Raw genomic sequence first — 22,648 nt, forward strand, 5'->3', positions numbered from 1 at the left:
TCGCCACCCTCTGTCCCCGACCTTCAAGGAACGAGGAAAGCCATTGTAAGGCCAACCCCTGAATCATTGCGTCAGCGAGATGGCTAGTCAGCAGCTGATGGTCAACCGTATTGAACACTGCCGATAGGTCTAACAACATCAGCACTGCCGAGCCGCCTCGATCCAGATGCCGCTGGAGATCATCCATCAGAGCGACCAGCACTGTCTCCGTCCCGTGACCCGGACGAAAGCCGGACTGATGGGGTCGAGAACGGAAGCATCCTCCAGAAAACTCTGCAACTGCAACGCCACTGCCCTCTCAATGAGTTTACCCAAAAAGGGTAAATTCGAGACCGGCCGATAGTGTGCCAATTCGGCCGGATCTAAGGTTGGTTTTTTCAATAGAGGGCGGACCACCGCCTCTTTAAGAGGTGCTGGAAAATGCCCTTCCATCAGGGATCTATTTATGATATCCCGTACAGGATATCTAAGCTCCCTCTGGCAAGCTTTAATAAGCCAGGAGGGGCAGGGTTCCAGATTACAAGTTGTAGGGCGAGCAGACAAGAGAATCCTGTCAACTTCCTCCAGGCTGAGAGCATTGAAACCATCCAGGACACACTCCGAAGACAGGCACGGAGCTTCAGGTTCACATACTGTCTCCAATATGGCGGGGAAGTCGTGGCGGAGCGATGCGACCTTATCTGCAAAATATTCGCAAAAGCCTCACAGCCAATCTCCAATTCATTAAAATTTGGTCTGCCTTGTGGCAGAGTTATCAGGTTCCGAATTGTATTGAACAGTTGTGCCGGGCGCGAAATTGCAGACGCAATCTTAGCCGCAACGTATGTTTTCTTTGTGGCCTTGACTGCCATCTCATAGGACTTCATAACTTCTCTAGTCGCTTCGTTTCAAGTACGCCGCCATTACCTCTCTAGTCGTCTGAGTCCACGCTTTAATTGCTGCAACTCCTGGTTGTACCAAGGTGCCAGCTTTGGGCGGGGGCGCAGAGGACACCTAGGTGCGATCTCATCGATGGCCCTGGAGAGTCTATCATTCCAAGACTCTACCAGGTCATCTAAGAAATCGCCATGGAGCCAGGGATCCCGTAGAGCCGTCAGGAACCGTTCCGGATCCATCTGACTCCGCGGGCGAGCTAAAATACGCTCACCGCCTAAACGGGCTTGGGGTGGGACATCCACACGAGCCTTGAGGGCATAGTGGTCCGACCATGGCACTGCTTCAGCAGTAATATCGTCCACTGAAACTCCCGCCGCGAAGATCAAGTCTAACATGTGCCCCGCCTGGTGAGTGGGCGTTGTAACAATTTGGGAGAGTCCTAGTGTCGCCATGGATGACACCAGGTCCATCGCCTGACTGGAGGTCGCGTCATCGACATGGACATTGAAGTCACCCAGGATCAGAAGCCTTGGATGCTCCAATGCCCAGCCTGCTGTGGCCTCCAGTAGGGACAGTAAGGCGCCAGCTGGTGCGTTAGGCAGTCGGTACACCAGCCAGATTGCCAACCCCTCCCCAACGTCCCACGCCAGACCGGCACATTCAATACCCTTGATCTCTAGGACCGGGAGACCCCGGAAGGAGTAAGCCTCTCGTATGAATAGGGCCACTCCTGCCCCCTGCCCGCTGGTCTGTGACTGGGGAAAGACCGAGTATCTTGGGGGGTGCATCTGAGAGAGAGCTACGGTCTCCCCATCATGCACCCAGGTCTTGGTCACGCATGCCAGGTCCATATCCTGTTCAAGCAGGAACTCCCGAAGGGTAAAGGTTTTATTATTTATGGACCTGGCATTGCATAACACCAGTGACGGAGGCGAGTACTTTAACCTGGCTCCACTACCTGTCACTGTCGGGATGAGACCCAGGCTGGAAGGGGGCCGAGCCTTGTCATGTCTCAGCCTCCTTCCCTTATAATTCTGCCTGTTCCCACCATCATACCTTCCCCTCCCCAGGAGTACTGGAATCCCCAGGCCAGTCATCTCCTGCCAGTGTCACCAGAACTTCAGACCGGTGAGACAGCTGAACCTACTCCCTCCTCAGCCCTCCCCTCTCTAGCCAATTTATCAATTAAAAACTAACCTGCCAATAATAGCCAATAATTATTTAATTAGAAACCCTACCCCACTCTACCCATTACTCCTTAGCTAAAATATAATTTAATGAATTGACTCCACAGGCTACTTAATTATAAAACCCTCCCAATCAAATTATCTTCCCCAATTAATTTGCCACAAATATCATTCTTCAATTTAGCTAATTAATAAACCAATAATCTTATTTAAATAACCAACAATTATCAATTTCTACAATCCAAATCTAATAAGATTGGCAGTTAAAATCAACTAGAGTTTAAGGGATTAAAAAGGGGGATGTAAACAAACTAAGTAAAAGTGCTGCTATTTTTAAAGTGTCGGTGCCTGTAAGGTGCGAGTGTTCTTATTCCTGTTCTTGGGATGTGCCGATGTCCGTAGAGTGCAATTGTTGTTATACTTGGGGCAGTAGCCGTAAAGTGCAAATGTATTTTTGTTCTGGGGGTGTGATCATATCCAGAGGTACAATATACTGTCGTGCTATCTGGCAACCTGGAGCAGCCTGCCGCACAACCTAGGGGACCCAGGGGGGTGCCAGCCTCCCTGTGTCCCCCCAGTCGCACAGCCGATGCCCTCAGGATCACCAGAGAATCACAGGAGTCATACGCCTGTTGATATCTCAGCCCCGCCAGTCAATCTTCCGGCCAGTCTTCGTCCACGGTCGCCCCCAAACCCTGCCAGTCATAGCAACCTAGGGTGAGGGGGGGGGGAAGGAGAGATAGGAGCCATTGTCCCGTTGGCAGCCTCAGCTACCTTGGTACTTCGCCCCGTCGTCTCTTCTCACAACACAACCGTCGTCTCTCCCAGCAGCTCGGCCGGCACTACCATCACCGCCTCCAGCCTCCCGCTGGCATCCTCCGGCTTCCCAGCCCCAGTTCTTTCACTCCACACAGCTCTCCTCCGCTCTCAGCTGTTACTCAGCTCCGCCACACCCCGGCCTGTGGCTACAGCCGTCCCAACACCCAACACTCGACCACGGCCGGTCCGCACACCCAGCTCCCAGCACAAGCCGGCTCACAGCGTTGCCTGAACAGACCACGCCTGAAAAGACCACGCCGGGCCATCTCCAACCAGGCACAGCTGGTAACCACTTGCTTTTTCGGGGGAAGGATGAGGCAAAAAGTTCTCAAACCGATACTCGCCTTCCCTAACAGCATATACTCAGCGTAGGCAGCAACGGGAAGTTTTAGTGTATAATGGAAGGTGGCAGAAAGCTGTTGTTCAGGGAGCATTAGCACTGAGCTCCTCGACCGCCGCCATCTTGCATGGAATTTTATAAGAAGAAGTTTGTTGAATACTTGGAAAAGATATTTTAAATATGGTGATGAGAGGAAACCACTGTGGATTGTACCAATGGAAGTTATAAAATGGATTTCTGACTCACAGGAAGACAAATGGGTTTCATACAAACAATTGCTAAAAATTAAGGGTGGCAAAGTAGAATTAAAAGCAGAGGAAGAACTGCAAGACAAATTTAATTGGTTCCAGATGCTACAAATTAAAAGTTTAGTGGATAAGGATATGAGGACTACAGGTATAAGGCAAGATCAGACAGAAATGGAAAAAGTGCTATTAGGGGAAAATGAAAAGTTGATTGCAAAGATGTATAAATTGTTATTGAAATGGTCTACAGAAGACGAAGTAGTAAAATCTTAAATGATTAAATGGGCAATAAATATGAATATAGAAATTTCTATGGAGACATGGGAACACCTATAGAAGAACTCTATGAAAATATCGACAAGTAATAATATAAAAGAAAACTGTTTGAAAATGCAATACAGGTGGTATATGACACCTAAGAAGTTAGCAAAAATGAACAAGCAGGCATCTGATCGGTGTTGGAAATGTAAAAAGCATGAAGGCTCTTTTTACCATATGTGGTGGACATATGAAAAAGCAAGACAATTTTGGCAAATGATTCAACAAGAGATGTCAAAGATTTTGAGATATGCAGTAAAATGGGCACCAGATACCTTTCTGGTAGGATTACAAATGGAAAGTTTTCCGAAGCAAGACAGGATTTTGGTGTGGTATATGTTGTCAGCTGCAAGAACATTGTTTGCACAAAGGTGGAAGCAAGCTGAAATACCAGATAAATGGGACTGGATTTTAAAAACTTTACATTGGAGTAAAATGGATAGACTTACTAGAATCTTGAAAGACAGTGATGCAGAAAAATTTAAAGATGTATGGAAGAAGTTTCAGGACTATATTGAAAAGCAATGGAGAGTTAAGAGACATTTGGTGGTTTTTGAAAGTATACCCTGAAATTGGGGAAAATGGGGGAGACAGGTGATTAGAAAGAATTTTTTGAATCAATATACGATAGCTCCTTTTATTAGCAGTTAGAAAATATAGGGATAATTACAACAAACAGTTATAATTGATGTGGTAATAGATTGATGAAAGATAAGTGTAATACTTAAAAAGAATTAAATAGCTATAACTGATGTGATAATAGATGAAAGATAAGTGTAATACTATGGGTGAACTAAAAGGGTAAGGTGATATGATTTAGTATATTGAGATAAATAAGTTCAGGATGTGCTAACAAATGTCCTGAAGGAAAGCTAGAAGACTGAATTATAAATAGAGATATAGAGATGTTATTAGAGTTTATGTAAGTTTTATAGTGCAAGATTCTAAAACGGATGGTACCTTAATTGTTTTTTCTCAATAGCTTGAAGCACCGACAGAGGTCAAAGAAAAGAGGTGAGGGAAGTAAGAAAAAAAAAGAAAATGTGTAATGTATTGATAAGGATTGAAATATTGCTTTTTTCTCTTTTTTATTATTTGAAATACATTTCAATATATTGCAAAAATGTAATAAATTTGGTTAACTAAACAATAACAATAACTAAATGCTGCTGAAAAAGACTAATGTGCGAGATAGACAGGGAGAATAAAAAAAACTTTTTAGCACTTTTGAGGGACTGCCTGCCTTGCAAAGAAGTGTAGGAAGGAGTTTCTAAGACTTTTACATGGAGTGCATTAAAAGGACCAGACGATAGTGAGAGACGATAGCCAGCAGATTTGAACCTAAAGAAGGCATCAGATCATACAGAAGTTTAGATGGGTATTGGAGAAGAAAAAAGACAGATACATAAAGAGAAAAAAGAAAGAATGGGAGTAAGAAATGCACATGAAGATATACCTGTAGGTGACATACAAGGAAGGAGGCCTGTTACCCAAATTTTGGGGGAGGGGTGTTTTCTCCAAATTATTTTTTTTTTAGCAAATTGGAGACTAGCAAGATGGGATAACTAGGGGATCTCTACCAATGTTTATGAGAACTTATTTATTTATTTTATTTATTTCATTCTATTTATATCCCGCCCTACCCCACCGAAGCGGGCTCAGGGCTTTAAATAAACAATTCTGAATTAAATAGAAAGGGTTTTATTTAAAGAAAACGGAAGAGCAAAACATACAGAAGACCACATGAAGGGAACACACATACAAGGCTATCAAAGAGAGTAGCATGTATACAGACTGGGGCTGGAAGGATCTTTGCTCCAGAGAAGAGCAAAGATGAAATGACCAGTTTTCAGATGTGAGATTGAATCCAGGAGAACCCATACAATTTAGGACTGAAGAGTCCTCAGTATGGGGGAAATTCTCCCTGGGGCAGGGTGATTTGGATGCCCCAAAACAATTCCATAATTGGATCTGTTAGGGAGAAACAATGTGCTGAGTGAGGCTTGATGGCTTTTCCATGGATGAAGGAAACTCATGTCCACTTGCATGAGAGTTGCTCATGGTGTTTGATGAGTTCGTTGAGTGTGGCCTGAAAGTATTAATGTTTTCTGATGAAACTGTTGAATGTAAACTAAAGGTGATGCTGTTTCTCTGATGATTCCTGCATATAAATAGCCCATTAATTAGGGTGAGTGAGAAAGGGAAAGCAAGACTAGGTGCAGGGAGGAGTTCTCAGGAAACCCATTATTAAGATTGAGTATCTCTTTTTAGGATGAGGAGAGATCCATTAGCAAGTCAACAACCCTGAGTCACCTACTCAAAATAGTTTCCCAGGCTTGTTTCCAGCCAGCATCCATTTTGTTTGTTCCATCTTGGTCCCATTCCTAGGCCAGGCTGTACAGTACACACATGATTGGAGGGTTGATCATTAAAGAGTGGTACCTTGCTGTAAGACTGCCCCTCCGCAGGAGGGGTCTGGCTGCCAACAGGCCAGCCGGGAAACAATTGGAGGAGAGCACCATGGTCAACAGTTAGGCTGATCAATATGGTAGTGGTACGCTCATGACCTGAGTTCGATCCTGGCAGAAGCTGGGTTCAGGTAGCTGGCTTGAGGTTGACTCAACCTTCCATTCTTCCAAGGTTGGTAAAATGAGTATCCATCTTGCTGGGGGGAAAATGTAGATGTCTGGGGAAGGCAGTGGCAAACCACCCCATAAAAAGTCTGCTGTGAAAACGTTGTGAAAGCAATGTAACCCCAGACTGGTGCTTGCACCTTTTCCTTTTTACACCATCTGACAGGGATGAGAGCAAAACAATATGAGAAATGTTTCCTCTGCTGTGGGAGGTTCACATCCCCCCAACCGCAGCCACCAAACACTACACTTATCTCCAGCCATTTTGTCCTTATCACACTGCACCATCTCCTTAGATTTCTGATGTATGTACTCTAATCATTCTAACAGAGGAAACATTTCTCATATTTTTCAGTTGTTTTCCTCTCATCCATGTCAAATCGTGTGCCATTACCATATTGATCACCCCAACTGTTGATACAGGAATGATATAGAGGAATGATTTTAAGCCGTAATAAAAGTTTTGTAAATTGTTTTGTATGAAGATGTGGTAAAAAGGGTGTCGGTATGTTTTATATTTAAAAGATGTTAATATTTGTTTATTTGAATTAAAATGTAAATATATTGTGAGGGTTTTTTTTGTGTATTTTGGTGTTTTAAAATAACTTTTAATGTTTTATAGGGAGGCAAGGGCATTGCTCAGAGAAATTTTAAATGAAGGGGACAACAAGGGTCCCTTCTTTTGTCACAGTACCAACTGGATGGTCAGCTACGGTTGCCAGGTCCTCCCTTGCCCCTGGCTGGGGACAGAGGGCTAGAGTGGCCAAGTTGGGAAACTCCTGGGGATTTGGAGATGAAGCCTGGGAAGGACAGGACTTCAGTGGAGTACAGTGCCACAGAGCCCACCCTCCAAAGCATCCCTTTTCTCCAGAGGAACTGATCTCTGTAGTCTGGCAATGAGCTGTAATTCCAGGGAATCCCTCAGAGGCTGGCATCCCACCTACATTCTGCCCACCATTTCCACATTCTACCACCCATTGCCTATGTTATCCAACCATGTCAGCTGTTCTAATTGTGTTGTATACACACAACACACTGGGGACCCAAAGCGACTTACATTGTTCTCTTCTCGTCTGTTTTATCTTCATAACAACCCTGTGAGCTTGGTTAGGCTGAATGGCCCAAGGTCACCTAGCAAACTTCTGTAGCAGGCAAAGTCAACATCTGAACCTGGTTCTCCCAGATCTTAATTTCCCATGCCAACCATCCCGCTGTGGCATCTTGGACTCCTCAAGGACTGGCTTCCTCAAGGCCACAGATCCCTTTGGCCCTTGCTAAAAGGCTTGCACCTCTGGCCATACCCAAGAAGCTCAGCTGAGGTTTGGTGGCCATGTTGCCAGGAACTCTGCTTCCTCACTTGAATATTTGAACACTGAATTTTGCTTTACTCTTTTAGGGAAAGCGACCTACCTTCACACAGGGGAGGAAATTGATGGCGTTGACATGAGGGCAGAAGTTGGTCTGCTGAGCCGTAACATTGTGGTGATGGGAGAGATGGAGAAGGGTTGCTACAATTACAACAGTGGCCTCTGTGCCTTCTTTGATTTTGACACCTTTGGAGGACACATCAAGGTATTGGTTGTTATCCTCCATATATATTTTTTCCTGTTCAAGGAAAGCTTCTGTCACATTTTTATCTCACTTTCCCTCCCTCCAAGAAGCTCAGAGTTCCCTTTCATTTTATCCTCACATAACCCTGTGGAGTAGACTATACCCAGAAAGTTTCAGGAGAGAATGAGGACTGGAACCCGGATCCTGCTCTGGCATTAACTAGTACCTCCTACTGGTTCTCACTTACTCAGATAATCACCAGTACAGTAAAATGGCGAACTACAGCTGGGGAACTCTGGGTTCAACTCCCCATTCTGGCATGCAAACGACTCGGCTGCCCAAGTGAGCTTAACCACAGGGACAAACCTTGTTCCTTAGAGGAAGGGAATGGGCAAGAGACAACACAGAACACATGCTAGCCCAGGTATCTCCAACTTTTCTGAGCCTGTGGGCACCTTTGGTGTGGGGGTGAAAGCACAACCACAAAATGGCAGCCATGAGAGGCAGAGTTGACTACACAATGTTAGCAAGTGAGTCAATATTTCAGGGCAAAGCTCTGTTCAACAGGATCCATTTTAAAATGAACCTATTGTTTAAAAAATATTTTACTGCATCCATAAGGTGTACCTTCAGTCACACAGGAAGACCCTTGTGCTGTGGGGGCAGCTACTGATGAAACATTTAAAAAAAATCTCTGCCACCAATTGGATCTCCCATGGCCAATCAGAAGCTATGCTAAAGCCCCACCCACTTCCTAAAAACCCTCCATGGGTGTCAGGAAAAGCCAAGGCAGCCATAGGCACCCTGTTTGGGGACTCCTGCACTTGTCATAGGATCACTTTTGTGTTTTCCATATAAATGGGCAAAATCCAGCCTGTTAATGTAAAATCTCCACAGACTTAAATCTCCCTTCTAAAATAAGCCAGCCTTGACAATGCTTTCACTTTGGCTGGATCACAGCTATCTCTCTCTATTCCACAGTAGCAGAGCCACAGTAGCAGGGAGCTGGATTCAACAGCTGCAACTTGAATCGGTTTTGATATCGTTTTTCAGGTTGCTCTTGGGTTTAAAGCCGTGCACATGGAAGGGGTAGAGCTGAAACACATGGGCCAGCAGTCCCTGGGACACTACCCAATCCACTTCCACATGGCTGGAGACGTGGACGAGAAGGGAGGCTACGACCCACCCACCTACGTCAAAGACCTTGCTATCCATCACGCCTTCTCTCGTTGTGTGACTATCCACGGCTCCAATGGCTTACTGGTAAGAATCCACAACTGGATCAGCAGCAGCTGCATAAGGCAGGGCACAAAACCATGCTGAGAGTAGAGGTTGCTGAATCCCAGGCCAAAATCTGAGTTATGTGCATAGCAGTGAGACAAATGAATCTTATTAATAAACTAGACTAGCTTTTTTGTAATCCCTAGGAGGACCCAAAACAGCTGATAACATTGTTTTCTCCTCCCTTTAATCCTCACAGCAGCTCTTTGAGGTAGGCTAGACTGAGAGAGTGACTGGCTGGAGGTCACACAAGCAAGCTTCATGGCCCAGTGGGATCTAGATCTAATTGACATTATCCTGCAGTGCCTGGGTCAACCTTCCCCGCAGGTTCTTATCTCCTTAGCGATTTGTTTTGCAATTGACTTTATTAGCAAGCTTTTTTTAAAAAGTATTTGAGAAAGGCTTGGAACAGGTGTATCATCTGGAGTCCATGTTTTAAATATTTCCCTATGCGCAGTATTCATTGCACAGGTCTAGGTTTATACCATCTTTCCTTTAACCCTTTTTCTTGTACTTTCTGTGTTAAGGAACTGAATTTCTTGTTGTAGGGCAGGGGTGGCCAACGGTAGTTCTCCAGATTTTTTTGTCTACAACTCGCATCAGCTCCAGCCATTGGCTGGGGCTGACGGGAGTTGTAGGCAAAAAACATCTGGAGAGCTACCGTTGCCCACCCCTGTTGTAGGGTATGGATACACATGGAGATCACCCCCTCTAAAAAAGGGGGAAAGCCAAGTAGCAGCCTCAGTGCCTTACATTAAAGGCCACTCAAGGTCTCCCAATAGCAGCCAGTCTCCTCCAGCATAAAAACAAAAAGATCACTCACCTTACAGACTGTTTGTTTCCACTCCAAGCACCAAAACCAACCTGAATCCCTAACTCCCCTGCCTCCACTGAGGCCAGTCACATGACTTGTGCCTGGCAGCTATTGGCTAAGAGGATCTCAGGATATGCATTAGAGAGAGAGAACGTGGCCCAAGTTGACTAGGCACAGAACTCACTTTACACTTCAGGTTTCCATTTGAAAGGCTGCAGTGGCCTGCTTCCACAATCTGTAAGATTCCATTTTGCTCACTGTGTGCCCCTCTCATGGTGGTGTTCCCTTGGGAACCAGAAATGCTGCTAGAGCTCATGAACACTGCTGAGAACATTTCTGGGTTCGTTGCTGGAGATTCCTGCATGTCTTGTGGAAAATGACCCAGTTGTATCGTGCAAGGGGTGATGCAAAAAAAAAATTTAAATAGGTTGCTGTTGTGTTTATTTACATTGTTAATACCACACCTTTCTTCCCACTGGGGACCGAAAGCACCTTGCTTCCACCTGTACTCCATTTTATTCCCACAACACCCCTGTGAGGCTGAAAGTGTATGTGGGAGATGGGGGAGGGGGTGTTCTTTGCAAGATCAGTCCAAGAAAGCCGTTGGGGAAAATGTTATGTGCAGTGATTGTTTGTAAAATCATGAGCACCTTTGCTCTTGTGATTTGAACTGCAAGGGCTCCTCCTGATGGTCTCCAACTACAGTTCCCAGATTCTCTTGGGGACAGCAGTCACAAAACTGGCCAAGCTGTAACAGAAACAAGCCAGGAGATGTCAGTTTCACTTCAAAGTTTTAAAAGTTGTTCATAATTGAGATTTGCCAGAAAAATTGTGGTTAAATCTATCACGAGCTTATGGAAAGATGACTCTTTATGTGCATCCCTTTCGTATGGGCATGCAGGTCAAAGATGTTGTTGGCTATGACACCTTGGGCCACTGCTTCTTCACTGAAGATGGGCCTGAGATACGCAACACATTTGATCATTGCCTCGGACTGATGGTGAAGCCCAGCACATTGCTACCATCTGATCGGGACACAAGGATGTGCAAGACCATTACAGAAGGAGCGTACCCCGGATATGTCCCCAAACCTAGACAGGACTGCAAGTAAGTGGGAAAAGAATAACAATTTTGTTTGGAATATCTGAGGACAACATTGAATTCAATAAACGAAGCCATGGACTTCACTTTGCAAGTAAGGGCAGTAAGGATCTGATGTTTGGGAGGCCATTAATTAACAGGGTTGCCATAAATTGGAAGCGACAATGGCACATAACACACACAGAAAGGACAACATGACTCTCTAGGGTGCAGCAGCTGATGCTGTTTTTCTGTGAATGTTACAATCCATGTGAATTTTCCATTCCAGCAAACTGTTTTTCCAATATACATCTCCAGGAGAATTATGCCAAAACAACCAAGTGCTGGGTGTGATCCAAGCCAAAGTTAAGTCCCTAACAAACCCTCCAGCTTGTACAAGGAAACCTTTATTGCACTATAAAACATAAGCAATGTCTAACCACTTCATAGCAGGTTTGGAATTTCAATAGAAATTACTCCTGGAATTCCTGAAGGCTTTTCAAGGCAGGGCTGTTTTTGCTCTGTTTGTCGAGGGCCACAGCTGTCCAACAATGAGAGAGAAAGTGAGTGCAGCCACAGTTGTTACACTTCACAAAGGTGGAGAGCTTATCTGCTGAGTTATCCAACCTGCCTTTGCTCTATTAAATGGAGCACAGCCGTGCTCCAGGCACCCTCTTTGGGTATCATTTTTCATTCTTCTCTTTTGTTATTGATCCAACAGTGCCGTGTCCACCTTCTGGCTGGCCAACCCGCACAACAACCTTATGAACTGTGCAGCTGCAGGATCTGAAGTAAGTACAAAGGGCTCTTCTCTGGGACAATTTTGAGCAACTGGCATCACTCTGAGATCTTTTTTCCTCCCTTTTGTTACCCCCTGAGGGGGTGACTACAACTGATTTCTGGCATTCAGGCTATTCTGAAAAGCTGATCATTCATCCATCTGGGATTGGAAATAAAATCTTACTTTCTTTGCCACCTGTCCTATTGGTCATTTGTTCAGTTAGACCATTGTGTCCCCAGCTTCTGACAGATGATTAAAATTGGAAGCCTGTTTCACTTGTAATACTCAAAAAAGGGTTCCTGGATGAGCCTGAAAAGAGTTAGAATTACTTGCCCCAAGAGGTGCATATTGGGCTGCATACAAGCGCTATAATTTCATAGAGCTTCAAGATTGTGTAGGAGAAACCAGTATTCTTCTGTTTGGGCCAATCTTGTCAGATCTTGGAAGCAAAGCAGAGTTGGCCCTGGTTGCTACTTGGATGGGAGACCACCAGTAAGTCCACAGTCACTAAGGAAAGGCAGGCCATGGCAAACCACCTGTTTATTTCTTGCCTTGAAAACCTCATAAGGGGTTACCATAAACTGGCTGGAACTTGATGGCCCTTTCCTCCACAATTGGGTATGGGGGTACTAATGTTGAAATTGAGATCTCTGTGTCCAAAAGCATCCAGCCTTCTTCCCTGTTCCGCCCCATTCAAGACAAGGTGAGGGGCAGGCTCAAAAGCTGTATATTGTCTTATGCAGGAAACTGGATTTTGGTTTGTTCTGCATCATGTGCCAACGGGACTGTCTGCAGGAATGTATCCCCCTGGATACTCGGAGCACCTTCCAATGGGAATGTTCTATAACAATCGGGCACATTCCAACTATCGAGTAAGTCAGCATTGCATTGGAAATGGTCTTTATGTGCTTTTTTATTTTTAAAGAAGTCCTTGTGTTCCTGTTGAATTCAAACAACATGAAAGGTTCTAGGAATCCAGACTAGGCAGGATGTACTCAAATAGTTCTACTGTTGCAATCAAGTCCAGTTTCACTGACTGCAGAGGAAACAGGTAGGGGCTAAATCCTTAGATTACATAAAGATGATTTACAAAATACTTTCTCTTCTCTTCCCTCTCTCCATTACCCCGCCTGCCCACCCCCCAACTACTCAACTGCCTTTTTTCCAGGCTGGAATGATAATTGACAATGGCGTTAAAACAACCCCAGCCTCTGCCAAAGACAAACGACCCATCTTGACCTTGATTGCTGGGAGGTAATGCAACTTCTTCAAATGTGTATTTGTATAATCTTTCTAGCATTTGTATCATCTTTCAAGTATTCAAAAATGCTTCACGTAGAGCAGCATGATGCCCATATTGTGCTGCGTTGTGTTTGGCAGGGAACATTTCCCTTTGGTACAAGAAAGGGAAGCTGACACCTCAGGAAAAAGGGACAGTTGACAAAAGAACTGCCCCTTCTTCTGGTGGTGTCAGGTTGCTTTCACCAGCATGGCAGGTGCTAGAAGGCATCTGTGGAAAAGCTTTGAGTGGCAGTTTCCTCATGCCCCAGTGCGAGGGGAGTCTTTCAGGCCACTGTGGCTCAGCATCTGCAAGCTCAGACATCTCTCTCAGTCAGCCAGCCAAGACACGGAGGCCTGACATGGGCGCTGTGGTGGCTGCCCTGGTGCTCATTTGCTTCACCACCAAAGCATCTCCCCCAAGAGCAAAGAGATAAGCCTGGCTTTCCTCCATCTCATTGGAACAGCAGATTCTTCAGATACATGAGGATCTTTGACTTGTCATCTCCCGGCATTTTCTGACTGGCCCCAGCACCACGTGGCAACTATTCTCCATTCTCAAAATTCCAAGAGTGCCCACGGGCTCAGCAGGTTTGGGGATCCTGGCCAAAGAAAAGCAAAATGTCTTTGCAAAGTGACAGGGGAAACTGATGAGATCTGAAGGGGCAGGCATTCTGGCTCAGTCAGTTCTCCTGAAGCAGCAGTGCTCTCCATGGTCAACTGGCCCTCTGCCTCCTGTGATTACAGATACAGCCCCCATCAAGATGCAGACCCACTGAAGCCCAGGGAACCGGCCATGATTCAACGTTTTATTGCTTACAAAAACCAAGATCATGGAGCCTGGCTGAGGGGAGGGGACGTGTGGCTGGATGACTGCCAGTGAGTATCAACCCTCTGAGAATAGCTCAACGTTTGTGGCAGATAGTGGTGTGAAACTGGAAAACAGCAACGAAGATGCACACCTTGGGGGTTTGGGGGACAATAAATCCTGCTTTGCCTGAATTGCAGGGCCTGCTGTGATGTTGGGGCCCATAATATTTTTATTTTTACATAATAAACAACATAAAAACAATAACACAATAACAATAACACAAATGTTATAAAAATGCAAAAACAACAACACAATAATAGCACAACTGTTATAACAATGCAAAAACAAAAACACAATAGCAGAAATGTTATAACAATGCAAAAACAACAACACAATAACAATAGCACAAATGTTACAACAATGCAAAAGCACAATAACAACACAAATGTCATAACAATGCAAAAACACAATAACAATAACACAAATGTTATAACAATACAAAAACAAAAACAATAAATGAAAAATATACATAAACGAACATTTTGGGGGAAGAGAACTTTGATCTGGTTCTTCTTCTAAGTTCATCTATCAGTTTCATTAAATCTTCTCTTCCATCACCCCTCTCCTTTATTAGTACTATTTCTGCATGTTCAACCAATCATACATGGGCTGCCAAACCTCTTTACATTGATTTAACTTCGTTGCGAACAATCTGGTTGAGAGAAAGTCCATTTCAGCTATTTCCAACATGGGCCTGCCGTGATGTTTAGGGGACCCGTTACAGAAAGAGAGAGCAGAAGGGGAAGTCGTCACTGCCAACACCTTTTGGCACAGTAGTGGCAGACAGAATTTGCAGGGCTGCTTTGCAAGTCCCTAGAGATGGCCATGTCCCAAATGCAGTGGCAGTCTCAGCATGGTTTGGAGCTCCTGCCACAATTTATTTGCATTAATCAGGCCTGTGTTTTTCAGGAACCTTGCGTATGTCTGTTTCTCATCCACCAGCCCAGTAGCCGTGGTTTTGCATGATGCCTTGAGCTACAGCCGTCAGTCCTGCTACACGAGGCACTCTAATCAAACTAGACTCAGCAGTTGCAGTTGGAATTGAGCCAGGAAGGCCCAGTCTACATAACTAACTAATTTCTAAGATAATATCTGTGTCACGGGCCCTTCTGCAGAGAAGTAATTTGCCATGCTGTTAAATTTCTAGCAGTGTTTATCTCAGCAAATTTAAAACGAGTCTCCAGCCCTCATGCCTTGGAATGTTTATAGACCTAGGTTTAAGTCTGTTTAAATATTTGTTGCCATAATATATTACACCCGGAGATTCTTCAGTAATGGGAATTGCAAAACACGCACATCTTTCAACACAATTTTGACACAGCAGGAATGGCGCACTAAAAAGAGATCATGTAACGTGTCTGACCTCTTGTGGCATAATAATTTCAATGATAAACCGCAAATTCTGACTCCACCATGAACATCTTAAACCAGTACTTTTTGCCTCAATAATAAGGGGACACTGTGCTGTTCGTCCTGAGATATAGACATACCTCACTGCATGGATAAACATTGCCAATTAGAATCCTGTGGACTGGCAGAGGGCTGTAATTTGAATTTACCCAACCCACCAAAACTGCTGCTCTTATCTTTGTATTTCTTCATCCCATTCCAGGTTTGCAGACAATGGCATTGGGCTCACTTTGGCTAGCGGTGGAACCTTCCCACATGATGATGGTTCAAAACAAGAAGTAAAGAACAGCCTGTTTGTCGGTGAAAGTGGGAACACCGGGACTGAAGCCATGGACAACAACGTCTGGGGGCCCGGAGGCCTGGACCACAGTGGGCGGACTCTTCCAATTGGACAGTAGGTTTTGCTTGATTGTTTTTATTCCATTTAATGTACTGTAAACTTTTCTGCTCTAGGGAATGAAAAAGAAAATATTGTCTTCCCTTCTAGTAGTGGCCTGTACTTTTTGTGTATGACATCTGTAAGTTATTTTGTGCCCTGACCTGGCTATTGTGATCTCCGAAGTTAGCCCAGCCCTGGTTAATACTTGGATGGGAGACCACCGAGGAAGCCCAGGGCTGATATGCAGAGGCAGGCAAGGGCAAACCACCTCTGTTCATCTCTTGCCTTGAAGACCCTATGACAGGGGTGGCCAACGGTAGCTCTCCAGATGTTTTTTGCCTACAACTCCCATCAGCCCCAGCCAGCATGGCCAATGGCGGGGGCTGATGGGAGTTGTAAGCAAAAAACATCTGGAGAGCTACCGTTGACCACCCTTGCCCTATGAAATTGTCATAGTGGTGAGGAAGTGGTGAGACCACTCTTAAAGGAACCATCTCTTGATCTGACCGATACAGCCCCGTTTTAAAACCTTCATTCCTGGGTAAAAGAGTTAAGATAGTGGCAACGGCTTCCAGGCTTTCCTGGAAGATTCTCCTATCTTGGATCCATTCTAGTCTGGCTTCTGCATGGAGATGGCTAGACTACTGTAACTTGCTGTACACAAGGCTACCCCTGAGATTGACTTAGAAACTCCAGCGGGTCCAGAATGCAGCAGTGCATGTCCTGACAGGAACACCACTAAAAGCCCATATACAGCTGGTGCTGTGCCGGCTGCATGGACTCCTGGTTGAATACCAAGTCCAGTTCAAGGCTCTGGTTTAACCTTTAAAGCCTTATGCAGTCCGGGACCAACATACCTTCAGAACTCGCTTTCCTGGTATGTCCCTCAAAAAGCATTATGCTCTATGGATCAACATCTGCTGGCAATCCCCGGCCCAAAGGAGGTATTCTTAGCCTCAACCAAGCCAGAGCTTAGTGGAACACTCTCCCAAGAGAGATCCAGGCCCTGAGGGACTCAATGGCTGAGGCAGCAGAGATCCATCTGTATTGGCCTCCCCGTGCTTGGTTCCATCTTGCGCTATTCTTCTCATCTGCCCATCTCTCTCAGTATTAGTTACTATCTTAGGGTTGCCAAGTCCAATTCAAGAAATACCTGGGGACTTTGGAGGTGGAGCCAAGAGACTTTGGGGGTGGAGCCAGCAGTCATGGGGCAGAGCCAGGAACAAGGGTGTGACAAGCATAATTGAACTCCTGGGAAAGCAGAAGAACCCCCGCTGGGACCTGGGGATTAGCAAGCCTATACTGTCTACTATGCATATATGTGGAGTTTACCCAGGAGCAGAGGTATCAATTGGCACCATTGATTGCTATGCAACTGTTATTACTGACTGATGTTTACATCTGGGTTTTAATGGTTGTTTATGTTTTAACTATGGTATCATATTGTTTCATTCTACTGTTGTAACTCACCCTGAGCCTGCTATGTGGGGGGTGGGCGTGGAACGGGCTAGAAATCAAAGTAAATATATTAGTTGGCTGTGACTTGACACTTCCCACCACCAAGCTGCCTTGCACTTCATTGGTGTATCTTTCAAAAAGCACTGCTATCTGGGTAACTGGCAGGACTTTTTGTGTAGCAGGAACTCCTTTGCATATTAGGCCACATACCCTTGGTACCCTCTACTTAGTACAGGGCCTACTGTAAGCTCCAGGAGGATTGGCTACATCAGGGGCGTGTGGTCTAATATGCAAAGGAGTTCCTGCTACAAAGAAAGCCCTCGTAATTGGTGATGTGAAGAGCCCCGTGGCGCAGAGTGGTAAAGCTGCAGTACTGTAGTCTGAGCTCCCTGCTCACGACTTGAGTTCGATCCCGGTGGAAGCTGGGTTCAGGTAGCCGGCTCGAGATTGACTCAGCCTTCCATCCTTCTTAGGTTGGTAAAATGAGTACCCAGCTTGCTGGGGGAAAGTGTAGATGACTGGGGAAGGCACTGGCAAACCACCCTGTAAAAAGTCTGCCGTGAAAATGTTGTGAAAGCAAAGTCACCCCAGAGTCAGAAACGACTGGTGCTTGCACAGGGGACTAACTTTACCTTTTTAATTGGTGATGTATGGGTTTATTTAAATTTGTACTCCTTACAGACCAAAACCATGTGAGATCTCTAACTACATGACTGTAGCCCCTCAAGTCTCCAGTTTTGGATGTTGTTCCAAGGCATGAATTAGCAAGTAACAAAACAATTTAGTGGGTATAACTCTTTATTCAAAGGCCCAACATTTTATCAAACTTCTTTCTAAGTGTGCTGAGCAAATAAATATTACCTACCAGGAGGAGTTAAGCGAGCGGCACTACAAAGAGCTTCTGTCCTGGAAGGAAGCTCTAGAGAAAGAGTAGCTGCCTTATTCTCTACCATTAAAGCTCCTTTTTTCAAATGTGGTACAGGAATTTCCCAATCAGAGGGATTCAGTTTTACGATGGGCCAATCAATGTCCAGAACTGCACCTTCCGGAAGTTTGTTGCACTGGAGGGTCGCCACACCAGTGCCCTAGCATTCCGGCTGAACAATGCTTGGCAAAGCTGCCCAAATAACAACGTCACAAACCTACACTTTGAAAATGTCCCGGTGAGTTTTTCCTCAGTTTAGCTCTGTTGTCAGTTAGAAGTGTATATCTCATCCAGTAATGCTATGAAGCAATCCATTCAGACTGTGTGTGTGTGTTTCCTTCTGTTTAGATTACTTCTAGAGTATTCTTCGGAGAACCAGGGCCCTGGTTCAATGGGCTAGATATGGATGGGGACAAAACGTCAGTATTCCATGATGTAGATGGATCTGTATCTGAATATCCTGGGTCATATCTCATCAAGGAAGATAACTGGCTGATCCGGCATCCAGATTGTATTGACGTACCAGACTGGAGGGGCTCTGTCTGTAGTGGACATTATGCACAGGTAATAAACAGTGCCACCCAATGTATCCTATGGTAGTGGTTTTCCAACTCGTGTTTGGGACATGTTTTTGAAAAAGCTCTTTCCTATTAATGTATAACAAACTCTCATGGGTTTTCTACTCTAGGTATACATCCAAGCCTACCGATCACCTAATCTGCAAATGAAGATAATAAAAAATGACTACTATACCCATCCTCTGTACTTGGAGGGGGCTCTGAGCAAAAGCACCCACTACCAGCAATATCAACCAGTGATAACTCTGCGGAAAGGCTACACTATCCATTGGGACAAGGTGGCTCCTGAGGAACTGGTTCTTTGGCTGATTAATTTCAACAAGTGAGTGGTGTGACCCCTTAACAACCACATTCCAATCCAGTCACATAGCTGCAAGTTGTCTGAAAAAGGATGTTATTAGTTCAGAAACACATTTTTCTAGATCTGACATCAATATTCCAGGAAATTTACTGTGAGATTTGCCATCTTCTCACCTAAGCTTATTGGGTCCCTCCAGCACAGATAAAAAAGCAGTAATGAAATAAAAATGTATGATATTGAGTGAGCCAAATTGTCGTTTAATGGATTCTGTGAGTCCACCTGTGGAAAAGGTTGGTCTGGGTTACTATGAAGGATCTTTGAAAGCCTAAATGCTTTAGAATTAGTTCTACCCAGGCATCTAAGCATTTAGCCTAGTAGGAAAGAATTAGGTTTAAAGTGATTTAACTTGGCTTGCCGCATGTTCCAGGCAACTCAAATCACTGGTATTTTTTGTAATGTAAACTTTTATTCAGGAACGACTGGATCCAAGTTGGGCTTTGTTATCCAAAAGGGACAACATTTTCCATTCTCTCAGACATCCACCATCGCCTTTTGAAGAAAACTGAAAAAACAGGAGTTTTCTACCCATCTCCTCAAATGGACAGACTTGAGTATCGATACCCTACAAAAGGATACTACTATTGGGATGATGAAACCGGGTAAGAAAACTGCGGAAATTTGGTTCAATTTTCATGAGTGTATATAGATACATATACTATGTGTACACAGCAGATGCTCACTAGCCTTTCATCCCCTCCTTTTTGCAGATTGCTGTTTCTCAAGCTAAAAGCTCAGCATGAGAAAGAGCCATTTGCCTTCTGTTCCATCAAGGGCTGTGAGCGCATCAGGATCAAAGCCAATCTCCCCAAGAGAGCACAGATCAGTGACTGCCAAGCTAAAGCCTATCCAAAGTATGCAGAGAAACCCTCGGTCGATGTGCCAATGCCCAAGAAGCTGCCTGGCACACAAGTGGTAAAGTCACATCTTTGGATCATTGCGTTTTACTCTTAAGAACCAGAAACATATTGTTGCACGGGTGTTCATAGATGTTTTGTCTTTGTTTAAAAGAAAAGCACTTCATTAATTAGTCTAACATCAGTTTCTCATTATTTGAAAAGGACCATTTTGTGGAGCTGAAAGTGGAAAGCTACAAGACCAGATACTTGCATCTTAAGGACGATTTTGCTTATATCTCAGTAAGGGTTTGCTCCACATCCTTTTTTTGTTTTACATTGTTATTGTTTTTCTGCATGTTCTGATAGACTGGTGCCATAAAACGTTGATCAGGAAATGCCTTTTGCTCCTGTAGGTTGACGGCAAGAAGTTCTCTCTCTCTGAAGATGGTATCCAGGTAGTTGTGGTGGATGGGCACCATGGGAAAGTGGTTGACCAAAGGAGCTTCAGAAACGCTATCCTCCAAGGAATCCCTGGGCAGATAGATAATTATGTCAGCAACATCAAAGACAAGTAAGTTTCCTCTTTTCTGCATCTTGTCCCTATTGTCTTGCCATTTTTATATTTCTGTATGCTGAAATACTTTTGTATTGTAAGAGTGGGGGAGGGTGCCTGATGCTTGCTTCACTCTGGCTTTGCTCTATCCATTGTAACAATCACAAGTTGTATACCAAGAAGGGAGTGAAGCTGCTGTCTCAAGGCTTCTTTATCTCTTCTCAGATTGCTAGATGTTTAGGGAACAAAAGGTGTTTGTGGGAACCAGTTTGTACTGCATTACACAGGTTTTTTTGCCCTGTTCTTTTGGAGGGCTGCATAATGGCCCTAGATAAGGTATAAGTACTGGCCAACCCAAAAGGGGAGTCGGTTCTGACACAGACGTGTATTGCTATTGTTTCTATCTATCAGTAAAGCCGGTTTTCTGACTACACTGGAAGCCTTCTTTAATTGAGGATAGCCTCAGAGCTGACATCCATCAATGATTTGGGTCAGCTGAAATGAGTTGAAAATCCCATACACCCTAGTGCATTTGTGGAGCCTTAGAACTAGAAGACCTGTGCCATGACTTGTTGGCCTGTCTGCTTTATTCAGCTCCCAGGCAAAAATTCTTGAGACACTGTTCTGACTAGTTTAGGACCAAGCACCATTGCGGAGAAAGTTTTATTGCTCCTCTCTGATGAGGAACCAGTAATCTCCTTTGAGGTTGCTCTTTTTTGCCTTAGCTGCCAGGAAAATTTGATCTAAATTGGAGTCCAAAGATTAAACCAGCAAAATGTTATTCCCAGCTGGACAAATATTCAAAGAACTGCTTTTATTAAGTGCATTTTAATTGTTATGGAAATGAAATTTTTATGTGTATGGCAGCAATCCAGTTTTATTGTTTTGTTTACCTGTTGTTATTTCATGTTTGTTCTTGTTTTTAATGCCCTGTGGTGCTACACAATAAAATCAAACTTGAACCATACGAGCTAATGTGCTACATGTTGAAGATGAGCTCCAGAATGAATGCTGTAGGGCTACGTTTAAATAGGCATTAAGTGGTTCCTGAATGTTTTTTTCTCTTGTATAGCTCTATCGTGGTAATGATGTCTAAAGGAAGGTTCATTGCAAGAGGCCCATGGACAAAAGTCCTGGAAAAGCTTGGAGCAGAGAGAGGCTTTAAGTTGAAAGGTAAAGTGTTCTTTTTAAACAGAGTTATGCATAGTGTGTCTATAACATTGTAAGCCCGTACACAAATGTATGCACCCATGTAGTGTTTCTCCAGAAACAATAAGTGGACAGACCAACATGTGTGTCTATATCCAGTCTCTCTCTAGTATATGTATAGACACTGTACGTGCCTAATGGGTGTGTTTATACATGCATGATTATAAGTGTATCTATATCTTATCTACACACACATACATCTATACCTAATCCCCATTACATAGAGCCACAGTGTCTTTTAGTAAGTATAGACTAAGTAAGTCTTATTGAGATGCTACTGATGTGCCTAGGTATTAGTGTGTCTCAGTAAGAGACACTGATATATGGTGTCTCTGTAGACACTGTATGTACAGTATGTCACAGAAGTGAGTACACTCCCTCACATTTTGTAAATATTTTTTCATGTGACAACACTGAAGAAATGACACTTGGCTACAATGTAAAGTAGTGAGTCTACAGCTTGTATAACAGTGTAAAAGTGCTGTTCCCTCAGAATTACGCAGCACACAGCCATTAATGTCTAAACTCCTAGCAACAAAAGTGAGTACACCCCTAAGTGATAATGTCCAAATGGGGCCCAAAGTGTCAATATTTTGTGTGGCCACCATTATTTTCCAGCACTGCCTTAACCCTCTAGGGCATACAGTTCGCCAGAGCTTCACAGGTTGCCACTGGAGTCCCACTCCTTCATGACGACGTCATGTAGCCGGTGGATGTTAGAGACCTTGCGCACCTCCGCCTTCCGTTTCAGGATGTCCCACAGATGCTCAATAGGGTTTAGGTCCAGAGACATGCTTGGCCAGTCCATCACCTTTACCCTCAGCTTCTTTAGCAAGGCAGTGGTCGTTTTGGAGGTGTGTTTGGG

The 22,648-nt window shown here is 44.4% G+C and overlaps 1 protein-coding gene across 1 annotated transcript in view; it reads left to right on the forward strand.

Moving 5' to 3' along the window:
* CEMIP (cell migration inducing hyaluronidase 1) overlaps positions 1–22,648 on the forward strand; it is a 160,692-nt gene that overhangs the window by 135,125 nt on the left and 2,919 nt on the right. Inside the window, exons 14-29 of the mRNA XM_060259820.1 lie at positions 7,815–7,990; positions 9,023–9,232; positions 10,966–11,171; positions 11,866–11,935; positions 12,669–12,797; positions 13,094–13,179; positions 13,951–14,082; positions 15,687–15,878; positions 18,304–18,484; positions 18,595–18,810; positions 18,935–19,146; positions 19,599–19,784; positions 19,893–20,097; positions 20,244–20,321; positions 20,435–20,592; positions 21,647–21,747. Of these exons, the coding sequence (XP_060115803.1) occupies positions 7,815–7,990; positions 9,023–9,232; positions 10,966–11,171; positions 11,866–11,935; positions 12,669–12,797; positions 13,094–13,179; positions 13,951–14,082; positions 15,687–15,878; positions 18,304–18,484; positions 18,595–18,810; positions 18,935–19,146; positions 19,599–19,784; positions 19,893–20,097; positions 20,244–20,321; positions 20,435–20,592; positions 21,647–21,747 (2,538 nt within the window). The remainder of the gene's footprint in view (positions 1–7,814; positions 7,991–9,022; positions 9,233–10,965; positions 11,172–11,865; positions 11,936–12,668; positions 12,798–13,093; positions 13,180–13,950; positions 14,083–15,686; positions 15,879–18,303; positions 18,485–18,594; positions 18,811–18,934; positions 19,147–19,598; positions 19,785–19,892; positions 20,098–20,243; positions 20,322–20,434; positions 20,593–21,646; positions 21,748–22,648) is intronic.

This window comes from Heteronotia binoei, chromosome 19, assembly GCF_032191835.1.
Source record: "Heteronotia binoei isolate CCM8104 ecotype False Entrance Well chromosome 19, APGP_CSIRO_Hbin_v1, whole genome shotgun sequence".
In the NCBI taxonomy this organism is placed as follows: Eukaryota; Metazoa; Chordata; class Lepidosauria; order Squamata; family Gekkonidae; genus Heteronotia; species Heteronotia binoei.